Source organism: Rhinolophus hipposideros (assembly GCF_964194185.1).
Source record: "Rhinolophus hipposideros genome assembly, chromosome: 17".
NCBI classification, from domain to species: domain Eukaryota; kingdom Metazoa; phylum Chordata; class Mammalia; order Chiroptera; family Rhinolophidae; genus Rhinolophus; species Rhinolophus hipposideros.
Window position 1 is genome coordinate 10,825,695 of NC_138063.1, and position 15,747 is coordinate 10,841,441.

General features: G+C 34.6%; 1 protein-coding gene across 2 annotated transcripts in view; it reads left to right on the top strand.

The window, feature by feature from the left end:
• PIGN (phosphatidylinositol glycan anchor biosynthesis class N) overlaps positions 1–15,747 on the top strand; it is a 94,700-nt gene that overhangs the window by 2,431 nt on the left and 76,522 nt on the right. For both annotated transcript variants that reach the window (XM_081078065.1, XM_081078066.1), the window contains exons 3-8: positions 5,898–6,150; positions 8,719–8,840; positions 9,332–9,430; positions 11,203–11,309; positions 14,032–14,156; positions 15,483–15,613. In XM_081078065.1, the coding sequence (XP_080934191.1) occupies positions 5,930–6,150; positions 8,719–8,840; positions 9,332–9,430; positions 11,203–11,309; positions 14,032–14,156; positions 15,483–15,613 (805 nt within the window). In that variant the 5' untranslated portion in view covers positions 5,898–5,929. The remainder of the gene's footprint in view (positions 1–5,897; positions 6,151–8,718; positions 8,841–9,331; positions 9,431–11,202; positions 11,310–14,031; positions 14,157–15,482; positions 15,614–15,747) is intronic.

The window sequence follows — 15,747 nt, forward strand, 5'->3', positions numbered from 1 at the left end:
AGCACTTCAATCATTTTAGTGTTTAAAAATTATTTTTGGCTTTAGTAGTCTTCAAAATAACCCCAAGAACATTTTAAATGCAAGGTTTGGTTGATTAAAGTTTTAGAAATATCTGATTTTTTAAATGCGTAGTAAGCATTCCATGGGCATAAACTTTTATTGGTACATGGATATGTTCTTTTTAAAATCTTTAATAGTTATTCATTTATTTTGAGAAGTTTCTAGATGATTCAACCATGACAAAGTTTTCTTTTTCAATACATCTGAATAAAGTGTGATTCTGTTTAAAGAGAAGTATTAATAATATTGCTTAATATACATGAGTTTGGCAATAATACAATAAGTAGTATGTGAAGGATGAAATTTGGAATCTGCGATTTTATGTATAGTAAATGACTTAAGCATAAAAGTTTCGTGTCTTTTTAATGTATCATGAATCTTCACAGTTCTCATGGATATGTTCTGGAGGAATAAAAAGAGAAGCAAGGCAGCCTCTAGTGGCAATAGTGCATATTACATGTACTTTTGAAATGATAATCCTAAATAATTTATTCAGTAAACATTTGAATCCTTACTAAATTCCTGAGATTGTGATGAACGATGGAGAAGCCTTGTCTTGCTGTCATGAAATTATGATTAAGTGATAGAGACAGACAGTAATCCAAATAATCAAACACATAGCTACTATGTTTCCATAGCTACTTTTTTGGCCCAAATTTCAGGGGGAAAAAATCTTTCGTTTTAATTTTTTTGATTCAAATTTTTATTTGTTTACATTTAGGTACTTTTTTGTACTATAAAGGAATTTTAACATTTATTTTTTAATATATTATGGTACAAGAAATTTATGTAACAAATAATTACAAAACACAAGAACAGATACAGGTGCAAGAAATTTATGTACTGGTAACAAACTTACGATATTAACTGCATCATAGAAGGCCAAGAACTCTTTATCACTGCAATTTAGTTGTAAGTTCAACAAAACTGATAATCGTATTCCAGGGTATTAGTTTGCACACAGATATCATTACGGATTTCCAGAGTTACACTTTTAATTCATAAACATGAATAAAAGAATTAAAAACATTTATATAAATACGGAATAGTACTACCCATGTATAATGCACATTCTTATTTTTCCCTCAAAAATTTGGGCAAAAAAGTGTACATTATACACAAAAAAAATACGGTAATTATAAACTGAAGTAAAAAAAGGATTTGGTTTCTTATTTGGACTGCATAGCTCTGCAGGAAGTGATGCCTGAAAGTACAAGAAAATGTTACTAGGCAGTGGGGTGAGAGAGGATGGAGCTAGGTAGGTTAGAAGGGCATTCTGTGGAAAGGAATTGTACTCATGAAGGTCTTACAGCAGTAGGAAGCATGGGATATGTAAAGAAATAAAAGGAGGACCAGTGTGGTGAGATGCCATAAAGCAAGGGGGAGTGCTGAGACAAGGCTAGACAAGTGGGCAGAAGCCAGTCCCTGTAAGACCTTGTTGGTCGTAGTAAGGATCTTAGTCTTGAGTAGGATGGGGGAGAAGCCCTGAAGCGTTTTATATAAGGGGTGCAGTGTTCAGATTTACATTTTGAAAAAGCAAAACAAAAAAATAATACATGGCTATGCCGCAGAAGACTAGGGTGTAAAGAGTGACTTCAAGTTCTCTGATTTGCATACCTGGGTAGAAGGTGGTGTCCTCTGACATTGTGAACACTAGGGAGTGAGGAGGGTTCATATCTAAACAGCTCATGGTGGGTAGTGATATCATGAATTTGGTTGTAAACATACTTAGTTTGCATTTCTTTGAAATATCCGAATGGATGTGTCAAGGTTGGAGTTCCAGATATGGATTTGGAGCTGTAATTTGTTTAGACTTTTGTATATGGGTGATAACTGAATCCAAGGGTATGACTAAAAATGCCTAAACAGATACAGAGTGAGGAGAGAAGAGGGCCTGTGATCAAGTGTTGAGTAACTCCAAAATTCAGTGACCGGATAGAGACCATTCTATGTTGTTCAGAGATACAGGAGGGAAACCGAAGAAATAATGTTCACAGAAGCCAGGAAATGAGAACTACGTGGCTAGAACAAAGACAAATTGGATGGGTAAGCCATGGAAGATGAAAACTCAAAAATAGCCATTGGATTTTGCAGCGTTGGCTACCTTACTGAAAGCCTTCTTTCTGATGTGATGGAAACAAAGACTCAATTTAAATTGTTTGAGAATCAGGTGGTCGGGTTAAAAGAGATTGTATTCAATATTTTCAACAAGTTTGTCGGTATTGGGGAGAAAAGAGCAGTCAATGCCTTAAATTTTTTTTTTGTATTAAGCTTTGTAATTGTGAGATGTATCCTTGTCATAGATGTGGCTTAATTCATTTTTTTCATGGTATTTCATTATGAATTATTGATGTAAGAATGTCCAAACCTGTAGAGAACTTTTATCAAAATTTATTTGAGCCAAACAGAGGATACACCTGGAAGCAAGATGGGAATAGACTGAGAAAAATGCTTCTCAGAGTGACAGTTTGCAGCTTCTTTTATGCATTTGGAATTAGGAAGGGCGGGGAAGGTAGATTACGTGAAGGTGGGAGAAAGCAAGACTCTGAATGGATTACAGGATAGTTGACAAGATAATGTGCTCTCTTGAGGATGGTTTTGGAGGCATTTCAAAGGTGTGTTAACCTAGATGCACAGAAACAATTGACAGGGCTTGAAGGCAAAGAGGCTTGACCACCCACCATGACCTGCCCAGTTAGGTATTTACAATTAGACCACCCTGTGAGGTTACTTTCAGTAGAACCCTTTTTTTCCATCCACAGAATAAACAATGTATCTGTTCCCTATAGTTGGATATTGTTTCCATTTTTTATTCTAAATAGCAAAGGCCAAGATTTGAGTTTAAAGTTTTTTTTACCTGTTTCTGTATCTGATGTGGGATTTGTCTTAAATTGTAAAGTGGTAGCTATACTAATATGTCTGTCAAGTTGGTTAAAAATGTAAAATTAGATCTCTGTATTACACTGCGTACAAATAAATACTCAACAATGACAGGTGAAATGCAAAAATTTTAAGCTATTAGAATTTAGTTCTAATTTAAAACTATTCTTACATGACATAGATCAAGGGAAGTTTTCTCAGTCCAGAAGGATAAGATTGATGAACTGTGCTGTATGAAAGTTATAAAATTTCTATTTAACAGAAAGCATTATAAACAAATTGATATATGAACATGTATACCTAGATATATAGAGAGATAGATAAACATACATACACATATAATTATAATGTACAAGTCAAAGAAAAAAAGCCAAGAAGCCCTAACCCAGTTTAATCAAAGGATATGAACACACAATTGAAAGGATAGGAAACCCAACTGGCAAACAAAACATGAAAAGAGGTTCATCTTCACGAGTAATCAAGCAAACAGATGATTGGCATAAGGTTAGTATGACAATAGTAGGCAACTGTGGGCATTTAGAGATGAGGGGAACTCTCATACATTGCTAGTGGGCATGTAAATTGTTATGGACACAATGGCTACTGTCTTGTAAAGCTGAAAATAACCATTTATTCATGCAATTCCACTTAATAGAGATGGCTTTCAAACTTATTTTTACATAAAATAGTTTGAATACTTGCTTCAAACACACTTATCCCATTGTTCTTGCCACTTTCTGAAGCAGTTCTGAAAGTCCTCTTTCCAGAATGTCTTTGGTTGCGCTGTTGTGGTTGCCTCGATGTTCTGAATCATTTTGACTTTGGGGAAGAGCCAGAAGTCACATGGTGCCTGATCCGGTAAATAAGGTGGATGAGGACACTCTGTAATGTTTTCTTTGACAGAAATTGCCATATACCAGAAGCGATGTGTGACACGGAGCATTGTCATGATGGAGGATGATTTACGGCACGCTTTAAAACACACCTTCTCTCAATAGTAGCTCATACCTGACTGACTGCACCGAACAAGTTAAAACTTGTCACAAACTGTTGCTGTGTTTCCCCGAAAATAAAACCTAGCCGGACCATCAGCTCTAATGCAGACCGAGAGCATTAGCGGAGGAGGTGGCCTCCTTCTGGTTTGCCTGGGACCTTCCTGCTTCTGGCACTGAGTCTTGCATCCCGGAAAACCTCCCAGTTCCAAGCAAACTCTGTCTGGGTTCTTCAGTGGGCTCTTCACATGGCAGGCTTCTTCTCATCTTTCACGCATCTTCTCAAATGTCTTGCCAAATAATGCATAACCTCAATCTGTTCATGGGAATGTATCAGACAGACCCAAATTGAGAAACAGTCTACAAAATAATGGCCCAGTAATCTTCCAAAGTGTCATGGGCATGAAAGACAAGGAAAGATGGAGGAACTGTCATAGAATGGAGGTTGAAAAATAAATAGAGGTGTGATTAAAAAATACGGTGAATGTCTAAATAAAAAAAATTATTACAGTAAAAGACACATTGCCATTAATCCCCTCAAAATACTCCCCTTTGCTTCGAACACACTTATTCCATCATTCTTGCCACTTTCTGAGGCAGTTCTGGAAGTCCTCTTTCGTGAATGTCTACTTGCGCTGTTGTGGCTGCCTTGATGTCCTGAATTGATTCAAAACACTTACCTTTCATGGTCATTTTGACTTTGGGGAAGAGCCAGAAGTCACATGGTACCAGATCTGGTGAATAAGTGGATGAGGACACACTGTATCCAATTTGACAGAAATTGCGGTACCAGAAGCAATGTGTGACACGGAGCCTTTCCACTGTGATGACAAAATAAAGTGAATGCTGCTACTGAGCACCATCCAAACGGAAAGGCAGGGATCTTCAATATGGGAAGCAGCAAACCTTAGTGTGTTTCCCGGAAAATAAGACCTACCCAGATAATCAGCTCTAATGCATCTTTTGGAGCAAAAATTAATATAAGATCCAGTCTTATTTTACTATAATATAAGATCGAGTCTTATATAATGTAATATAATATAATATAATATAACATAATATAATACTGGGTCTTATATTAATTAATTTTTGCTTCAAAAGACGCATTAGAGCTGATGGTCGGGCTAGGTTTTATTTTCGGGGAAACACAGTAACAGTTTGTAACAAGTTTCAACTGTTTGGTGCAGTTAGTTAGGTATGAGCTACTATTGAGAGAAGGTGTGTTTTAAAGTGTTCTCTGTAAAACGCCTGCACACAATTTGGCACCTAACATGTACACAGAACTTACTGAATGAGGTAATGGAACCTTTTTGGTATTGGTTCAGGGAACTAAAATAAAGTGTTCCCTTAATGAGTGCAAATTTTCTGAAGCCAGATAAAATTTAACTACTTTTTCTTCCTATAATTTAGTTAACAGGGCAAAAACACCTGCTGTCTGCTCAACTTGATGTGATAGTCAAGAGAAGCTAGAAGTCTCCTGAGCTGATAACCAAAAGTCAAAAAAAAAAAATCCACATACATTTAGATTATGTTAAAATTCTGAGAATATCAATGGTTGTCATCATATGGGCAGCCATGAACACCAGGAGTTATATTTTCTGTTTTATACAGGATTTGATTTGACCGAACCCTAATTGTTTTAGGACTCATTTAATTCTTTCTTTGTTTTTGATCTTATGTTAGTTTTTATGAGCTTAGTACACACTTAATTTTATTATAAATAGTTTATTAGCGCTAATTGCTTATTATACTTGAACATTTTCTTTTTGTTCGAGTGTACTTTATCATGTATTTTATTTTAGTATTATCTCATTAAATAATGTTTATTGTTACCACCCTAAATGAAGTTGTGACTTATGTAATATTTTAAAATAATGTGTTCAATCTACATGTAGTCATTAAGATATGTGAAAATATATAATTGCATTAAGGTTTACCCAAATTTAATTTTGCTCCCTATTGCAGCTTTTCTCCAAGGTTAATTGCTTGCCCTGGATATGCTGCTCTTCTTCACTGTGGGATTGCTCGTGCATTTTGTGTTCTTCACCTCCATCTTTGACATTTATTTTACATCCCCTCTGGTTCACGGGATGACTCCACAGTTTACAGCATTGCCTCCTCCAGCAAGAAGATTAGTGCTTTTCGTTGCAGATGGCCTGCGAGCAGATGCACTTTATGAATTCGATGAAAATGGAAATCCTAGAGCTCCATTTATTAGGTAAGCATGGCAACTGGAACAAAGACATCTCTGGAAAATGTCCGGATACTGCTTACCTCATCAGGTGGGGCACAGGAGTGATGATGAGAAAGAGAGCAGGTTACAAATACGTTTGCCTTTGTCTTAAGAATAGCACGTTTACTTCCACCTGGGAGTTATTTCGGTTATCATGGAAGGTGATGACAGGAGAACTGAAATGTATGGCTTCAGCTGCTTGGCCTAACTTGTCCTAATTTCCCGAACATGGCTTACAATGCACTATATTATCTTTTTCTTATAACATAAGCCTGTTAAATTTTTAAAATAATGCCAGGCATAAATATTAATGAATTGCCAATTACAATGATGTTTAACTACAACATATTATAGACCTCAACTCAAAGTACACCTTCTATACTAACGCCCTTCCGAGTCTCCATCACTGTTTTATGTAATTTTAGATTCTATTAAGTGGCTTTGAAAAGAAATGTTTACTTTTTTTGACTTAGGGGTTCCCACACTTGTTTTTTTCCTCATTAGTGCAAGCCCCTCAAAAGCCCTTCTGAATGCTGCTGTGAAGAGATTAAAACTCAAATTCAAACGGAAATTCATCTAAAATAGTCTATTTTCCCCCACCCCCAACTGTCACCATTACTTTCTATCCCTTTACGCTGTTTTGTTTTCCTTTATAGTACTTAACATGTGTCAGTTCCATGAAGGCTGGGACTGTATTTTACCTTACTTTAGCTCCAGTTGCTAGAACATAGTAGGCAATTAATCAATACAGAGGGTGCCAGAAAAATGTATACACATTTTAAGAAAGGAAAAACTGTATTAATTGTAACACTCAATATATACCGATAACAAAAGATGAATACAAGTCACATTTGGCTTCTGCAATGGCAAGAGGTCCTCAAAACTGTTACCATCAGCGTCTAGACACTTCTGATTATGGCAAACTCCTGCTTGAGCATAGATAACATCTCTTAAAATGTGTATACATTGTTTGGCACCTCTGGTATTTGTTGACTTCAGTAATAGTGAACAAACTTGAATTCTATGTTGAATTTCCAGAAATAAATTCATGGTGGCTCAAAGAAACGTGTAACATGCTAAAGGATAAAAATAAATAAATGAGCAACTCAGGGCAATAGAAAAATAAGATCAAACTAGGGTTAAATTCAGTATGCAAAAATGTGTAACAAATTCCTACAAATAATTTTGAAAATTGGGTGATACAGTTGGATCAATTTCTTAGTTGCCAAAGAAAAGAGAAATATAGTTCATTGCAAAATTAAGAAGATAAAAATACGCTGGTTGTTAAGGAAAATGAGCTTTTCTGGTAGCACTTGCTACTCTGTTGGGTGTTAGGTATTGGGCCAAGGGCTCACCCAGTTGATGGGCCTGTGTTGTATGCCATTGTGTGTTTGCAATTTCAGGAATCTTCTAGCTGCTTCTAAACCTGTTTTTCAAAGGTTTTATTTTTATTTGTTCCTCATTTTTTAAAAATATAATCTGAACTGATCAAAAATGATTTTAAACAGAGGTATCCAAATTTTTTATACATCCCTCTTTCTAAGTTCAGTTTTCATTATATAACTAAAGAAGTTAAAAAATATTTGTTAGCATGTAGTTCAGTGGTTTTCAAGCTTTTACTTATTATGTATATATTTTACCAAAATATCTTTGGTATTTTACCAAAATATCTTTTACCAGAAACTTTTCTACAGAACATTTTGAGAGTTGAGAGTTTATCTTGAAAAATGTTACCACTGCCATGTTTTATAACTTGTTGTCTGCTGGTCTTTCACCTGCAGTGGCATTACTGGTGGTTCAGCTTCCCCAGATTTTACACATCATTGTGGTAAAATTTAATGTTGATACATTTTAGCAAAAGAAACATTTTGCCTGTTTTAATCTCAAATTTAGGGATATAATTTAACCCCTTAGTTTTTATTTTGAGAAGTTTTCAAGTACAGGAAAGTTTACAAATAAAAGATTATATAAGGAACATCTGTATACCCTTAACCTAGATTTAACAGTTTTTTACTTTTTTCATATTTGCATTTTTTCTCTCAGTACACACACACACGCGCGCGCGCGCGCGCGCGCATGCTTGCGCTTAATTTTTTTGCTGAATAATTAGAAAGTGAGATAATCATGACACTACAACCCTAAACACTTCAGCGTGTATTTAAGAGCAAGGACTTTCTCCTTCATGACCACAATACAAACATCACACCTAATAAAATTTAACATTGATAGGATCATGTTGTGTATATCAATTATTTATTATGTAACAACCGATTTCAATACTTTGAGGCTTAAAACAACAGTGGTGTGTTTTGTCTCATGATTCTGTGCAGTGCTTGGGTGGTTCTTTGTTCGTCCACCTGGGCTCACTGATGCTGCTGAATCCACTGGTGGAGGGGGCTAGGACTGGACTCAGCTGGATCAGAAGCATTTCTTTCCTTCTTAAATTTTGACTCACGTTTTTGGTTTTGACTCCTGTAATAATCTTATTTTTCTAAAGCCTTAACAGAGCACTCAATCACAGTCTGTTAAGTACTCATCTGTAATATCTTTTAGGAATATCATAATGCATGAAGGCAGCTGGGGGATATCTCATACACGTGTGCCAACTGAATCTCGGCCGGGTCATGTTGCCCTGATAGCTGGGTTTTATGAAGATGTCAGCGCAGTTGCCAAAGGTATTGTCTGTTTACACAATTTTTATCATATAATCAATCACAAAAATTGATTATATACTTGTAAATATTGCTTCTTTAACGCTCGTTGAATCATGACACAGGTAAAGCATGTTTTGAGGTACTTTTGACAAGTATTTTAGTAGGCCTTTCTCACATCAACACACTGGTATTGATTCAAGAACTAAGTTTTAGTCTTGTTTCCTTCTGTGCTATTGAAAGAATATAATTGGATGGATCTATGGTTTTCCTTGATGTTAACTCTCAAAAGTTCAAAAATAATTCTGTATTTTAATAAGAAGTAAATTTTCTATTGTAAGCTTTTTACAAAAAATTTTAAAAACATGTAACAAAATCTCTTATTAGTTTTGCATCTGTTCTGCAATTAATCCTCCTTGTTTTATTTGAAGAATTCTTCTTCAGGGGCTATCTAATGCTTCACCATGTATATATTACTATTGTTATTATTTTCTTTTTGTCTCAATTACCTGAAGGATGGAAGGAAAATCCTGTAGAATTTGATTCTCTTTTTAATGAAAGCAAGTACACATGGAGCTGGGGAAGCCCAGATATCTTGTCCATGTTTGCCAAAGGTAAGAGTCATTGATTACATTTCCTCAGTTAAATAGGTAGTAAATCAATATGGTAATTTTTGCATACTTCTTACTATATTTTATTGAGTTTTGAGATACATGTTTTAACATATTTAACATTTTTTAAATAGGATGTGTATTACAATAGAAAGACATGTCAATTTGATTTTTCCTTCTTAGTTGTACTTGAAATACTGGTACATATAGTTGTTAGTAGTGTCTTGGATTTGATGAAATGGTATATGGCTTTAACATTTAAACAGCTTATAATCTTGGGTAAATTAGATAACGTTTCTGAACTTCAGTTTTCCGTTTTGTAAATATGATGATAATTTTTACCTCATAGGTTTATTTTTGGATTAAATTAGATAACTCATGTGGAACATTTAGCAAAGGGCTTATTCCATAGCTCCTCATGACCATGATGGTGATATCTGGTTCATTTTACTCTGATAAATTATGAAGAAGTGGTGGATAGTCACATAAAGATTTAAACGTGAAATTTATATTTAGAATTCCTATTTTCATATATTCCAGATCATGCCATTTGGATTTGTTATGTTTGTTTCTGTGCATGAATGTGCAAGCATGAAAACATCTCTAGATTAGAAAATTCTTTTATATTACTTCCTAAAATCACTTGGATTTTATTTCAGTTTTATATCATTAAGTGCCTTTCAGTGGGAGTAGAATGATTGGTCATTTCATTTAATAAAAAGGTTTTGTAACATTATACTTAGCCATGGGTGTAATTATAATAATGGGAAGTATTGAAGATTATTAAGTCTTGAAAGCAAAATACATACTCAGAATTTTATGTATGACACTCATAGAACATTATTATGTAAGGCAGACCCCCAAACTGCATACGGCTTGCCATTTATGTACTCCCTTTTTTGGAAAGCTGTTTAGCTTTTGTGGGGACTGGTGGTGGTGAGGATGGGTTAAGTTGCTATGGCGTACTAAACTTACCTGTCTTCTTCTGGCTACAATTGATAGGACAGGACCAATGTCTGAATTAGAGACAGTCCAATATGAATATTCCATTTTTTATGGTAACCAACAAACCCACTCAGATCTTTACTTAGGATGTGAGAGGTAGAATGGCTGAGCAGTGGAATAGTGTCAGTACTGCTAAACTGACGCTGTAAGAGATTGTCGTTTTATCTCTTCCTTATGATCTATGAGAGCCTATCTCAGAAATTCACTAAGTTGATTAGATTTTAATAAAGTCTTGCAAATGTGTAAGATTAATATTTTTTTTGTCCCATGAAACTGTTTGGCAATAAGCAAAATTTATTCCCTTATATTGAGAAATATATACATAGTCTATGAATAAGAAAAGTGAAATATTTGAATTTTCTCCTTGTTTTAAGAAGTTTGTAAACTAAATGACTTCATCTATTTTAGATTATAACATCCTAACACACAAAAATTTTTGACTAGTTTAATCCTTATAGGGAGACAAACTTTGGTGTTGATTTTTGTGTGTTCGCGTTGTCAGTCTGGCAAGTGAATTAACTTATATGTAGTGTATCTGTAAAATTAAAATACGTCATTGTGAAAACAAAAACTGACAGCATGTGTTAAAGTGCAAAGCATGGTACATAAAATAAATGTTAATTATTCTTCCCATCTTTCTCTTCCCCATCATAACACAAAACGCTTTGTGAACAATTCTGGTTATTCACAAAAATCTTTAAATTACTATTTCATATTTATGACAGTTTAGAAGATTGTTAAAATTTGCCCCCCCCCAATTTCCTTTTCAGGTGCCACGGGAGACCATGTTTTTGCACATAGTTATGATGCTAACAATGAGGATTTTGGTGCCCAGGATGTCACAAAACTGGATACGTGGGTTTTTGATGAGATTAAGGTGCGTGCTATTGAGCGGTTAATGCACAGCACACACATTTCTACTTAAAGTGCTAGAAAGGGATTCGTTAGTAGATTCATCTTGTTTTCTACTTGCGTGAACGTAAAAGTTCTATATTGTAGCACACTATTTTTAAAAGACTGCATTCTAAGAAATTATACATTCTATAATAACCAACTAATACAAGTTTTTAAAGTAATTTTTAAAAAGATAACCTTTTTAAATTACGTGTTTCTGACAGTAAATGAACCTGAGTTGGAATTCAGTTAACCTGTAATTTATTCCTAGTCTGCTGAATCATCCTAGGTAAAGCTTGATCTTTCGTTGACCATAGACCCAGTCTCTTACAGTAGTGGCACCATGTGAGCTGTATGAAAGCCTTTTGAAAAGTGCTGTTTAAAAAACTCATAGACACAGACAATAGTTTCATGGTTACCAGAGAGTAACGGGGGTAGATGAGGGTAGATGGTGGTAGATGAGGCTAAACAGAATCAAATATATGGTGATGGATGAACTGCCTGGATGGTGAACACACAATGGGACACATAGATGATGCATTACAGAATTGTACCTGAAACCTATGTCACTTTACTAACCATTGTCACCCCAATAAACTTAAACAAAAAAAGGAAAAATGCTGTTTAAATGTAAGGCAATTATAATAACATAAAGTATATTTAAAAAAATTATACTTTCAAAAAAATTCGATAAGTAAAAACAAATGAGAAAATTAGTCATAATAACATCTATGTGTTTCTTTAAGAAATGAGTTTTTTGAATATTTGGTAGGACAGTTATCAGTTTCACTAGGAATCTAATCAAAATTCATCCCAGAGTGTGGGAAAATCTCATTTGTGGCTATTAGGTCTCTCCTTTCTATCAATCCGTTGTTTCTCATCTCCAAATTACACCTCATAATTTATCTGTTGTAAGAGGCATTCATTGATTGACCCTAAATGATTCTTTTTTTTTTTTTTTTACCAATGGTGCCTTTTGAACTGACACTGTGGACTTCTCCATAATGTAGTCATTTTTGTTAATTTGTTTGTAAATGTACTCCTCAATATGTGTTTGAATTTTTCTTTGTATTTACTTAGCAGGAATTAAGTGCTCAGTACATTTTTTGATAAATCCTATTTATTTTATTAGGATCCTTCCTCTTTGAAATTTTGTTTTTTATTTAACAGACTTTTGTCAACAGGGAATACTTTCAAGTTAAATAAAACTTCTTTAAGAAAATAATTAACGAATTCCTTTGCTAATTATCACTTCTTAACATAAACTACTTATGTTAACCTCTGCTTAAAGGGCTTTGGCTTCTAATTTCATATGCATAACTAAACATGTCTGAAAATGATGGATTTGATTCTTTGTGGATGGGCAGATATAGCTGGTGGCTAGCCTGATTTTATGCCTTTTCTCCTTTCTTTATTTTAACATCACTAGTGTTGGTGATGTAATAGTGAACAGAAAAAAAAGATTTGCCCATGACTTCATAAAGTATGATATATATGTGTGTGATGTGTGTGTGTATATATATACATATATATGTGTATATCTATATCTATATCTATATCAAGTAACAACAAAAATAGTAAATCATCAACAGTGGTACTGCGAAGGGAAAATATAGGGACTGAGACTCTATCTTTAGAAAATTATCATCTAGACTGAACAGTTAAGGGAAGGCTTTCCTGAGAATTTTTGAGATTATTGCTGAAGAAATATGCGAGACAAAGGTAAAGGATGGATCTGGATTGCATGTAGAGAGTAGTATTTCAGGTCAGCAGCACTGGGTAAATCTTGAGCTCTGAAGGAAGAGCCAGCCTAATGGATTTGAGGAACTGCAAGTGAGGAGGGGTTAAGTGTGGCAGCAGCCCTGACACAGAGCAGGCTTTGAGGTAGGGCCAGAGAGAGAGTCAGGGGTCTTCCCTGGGCCAGAGACTCGTGCTTAATTCAAGCCAAACAGTTTACAAAGCCATGTAAATTCTACTTCACAATTTTTTAAAAAATTGTAAAATACACATAGCAAAATTTGTCATCCTGGTCATTTTTAAGTGTACAGGTCTAGTAGTGTTAATTACATTCTCATTGCAAACTGAAACTTTATACCTATCTATTGCACAATTACTCCTTATTCCTCCCTCCAGCCCCTGGAGGGAGCAACCACTATTCTACTTGCTGTTTCTATGTATTTGATGACTCTGGTTACTTCATATAAATGAACCCTACAGTGTTTGTCTTTTTGTGACTGGCTTATTCCACTTAGCATAATGTCCTTAAAGTTCATCCATGTTGTCACTATTTACGTTTTAAAAATCAGTTCATTCATTATCTCCTCTAGTACTAGGTCTTCCATGACTTCCCTTTGCTTCCTGTTCAGCTTAGATAACCCTCTTTTATAGTCCCTTAAGGCTACTAGTACTGTTTTCTTTTTGGCTCTTGTCAAAATGTTTCTTCAATGTGCTGTATTTTATTCAGTGTTACAAGATCTTTATGAAATTAAGATCTCCTTTCTGTAGCCACTTTTTGGCCACAGAAAATAGCTCATTGCATATTTGAACATAAATGTCTCAACTGACAATAAGAACTATGTTGGTAAGCCTGAGGACAAATTTAAACAAAATAAGATAATTTCATGGTTATGTACAAATTTAATTAAATGTTTTCATGAGAATTTTTAAATAAAATAAATTTCTTTTAACTGATTTGTTACACATAGGAATTCTTCCATGTTGCCAGAAAGAACCAATCTTTGTTTTCTAAACTAAATGAAGATAAAATAGTTTTCTTCTTACATTTATTGGGAATAGATACAAATGGACATGCTCACCGACCATCATCGAGGTAATTTTAATCTGTACTTAATTTCTTGTTTTTGAGGGAAACAGCTGTTTGTGTGAACTTTTAAAGTATTGTGATGTTTTCTTTGTGATGATCACAACAGAACTTACACTCTAAAGTAGAATAAGCTCTCAATTATGCGAGATGTAGTATATATGATGTAGTAGCTAAAACACGTGCTGTGGCCACACTGCACATTGATATAAGTAAAATATAGCCTGTATTCTTCCTTTATCAAGGCAGAGAAAAAATTACATATTTTAGAAATTCAGTAAATCTTAAAGTAAAAAGCATTTTTATGGTGTTAATATTTATATTACAAAAAAAGATGTAATTAGCTATTCCTTATTTGTTCCATTTAATCAGTATTGTATTTAGCAAATGATTGTATAAAGTTATATATACTGTATTTCAGGAGCACTCCTTATATAGAATAGCACATATTTTTCTCACTTTTGCAGACCATAGGAAAGAGGAAGAATCCATGTTATAGCTTTACTCTTTATTACGAGTGTGGTTTAGATGTGTGTAAGTGTAAAGCCTATCGGTGACCTGCCAGTAATGAATGCCTCAGGCTCCCCTTCTTTAACAGGATGCACCGCTTTAACTGGTACCTTGTTGAGCAGCCTTGCCATCCTAGCCATGTTTAAGTGTGCAGGTATGGAGAGCTTAAGTATAACTTGTTCAAAACTTATTAGAGCACTTTACATTATCTTATGTCACAAATGCTCTAAGGCAGGGGTGTCCAAACTTTTTTTCAACGGTTTTCACCAAGGGCCATATGCGGTAAAATACACAAACAGCCGGGCCACTCACTTGAGGTGAAGTACGTATTGCCTCACCTGGTTTATTTAAGTAAACTAAATATATTTGTGGAATTTGCTGCGGGCCAATTAACAATGGATCATGGGCCGCAGTTGGCCTGCGGGCCGCAGTTTGGACACCCCTGCTCTAAGGCATGAAAATATTCTCCACTTGATACAGTGAGACCTAATCTATTTATGTGGCAAGAACAATATAGTTTTCACTGTAAGAGACCTGAACTTGAAAGGCATCATTAATGCATTTGAGAGACTTAATTAAAAATCATTCATTACAATGTATTTGCTCATCGGTAAACCATTTCTGAAAACTATTTCAGATTCTTTTGCGTCTTTAAACACAGAAAATATTATTTTTAATAAATCTAAGCTCTGATTTTAAAATATTAAAGATGAAGCCCAGAAGTATTTCAGGAGTTACTTTGAATGTCGTGAGTTCATGTTGCATAACATTTTATTTTTCCAAATGGATCTAATTTAATTTGTTCTTCTGTTTCTTTTTAAACAGGGAATATAAGGACAATATTAAACTGGTTGATGAGGGAATTAAAGAAATTGTGTCCCTACTTAAAGAGTTTTATGGAAATGACGAGAAAACTGCATTTGTCTTGACCTCTGACCATGGAATGACAGACTGGGGTTAGTCTGTCTTTAAGCAATGTGCACTTCATGATTAAAGTAGTGGTCACTGTAGCTTGCAGACATAATGTTGATTGCCTGTCTTAGTCTATGCAAAGTGTCTAGCACATAATAAGTGTATGCTTAAAATGTTA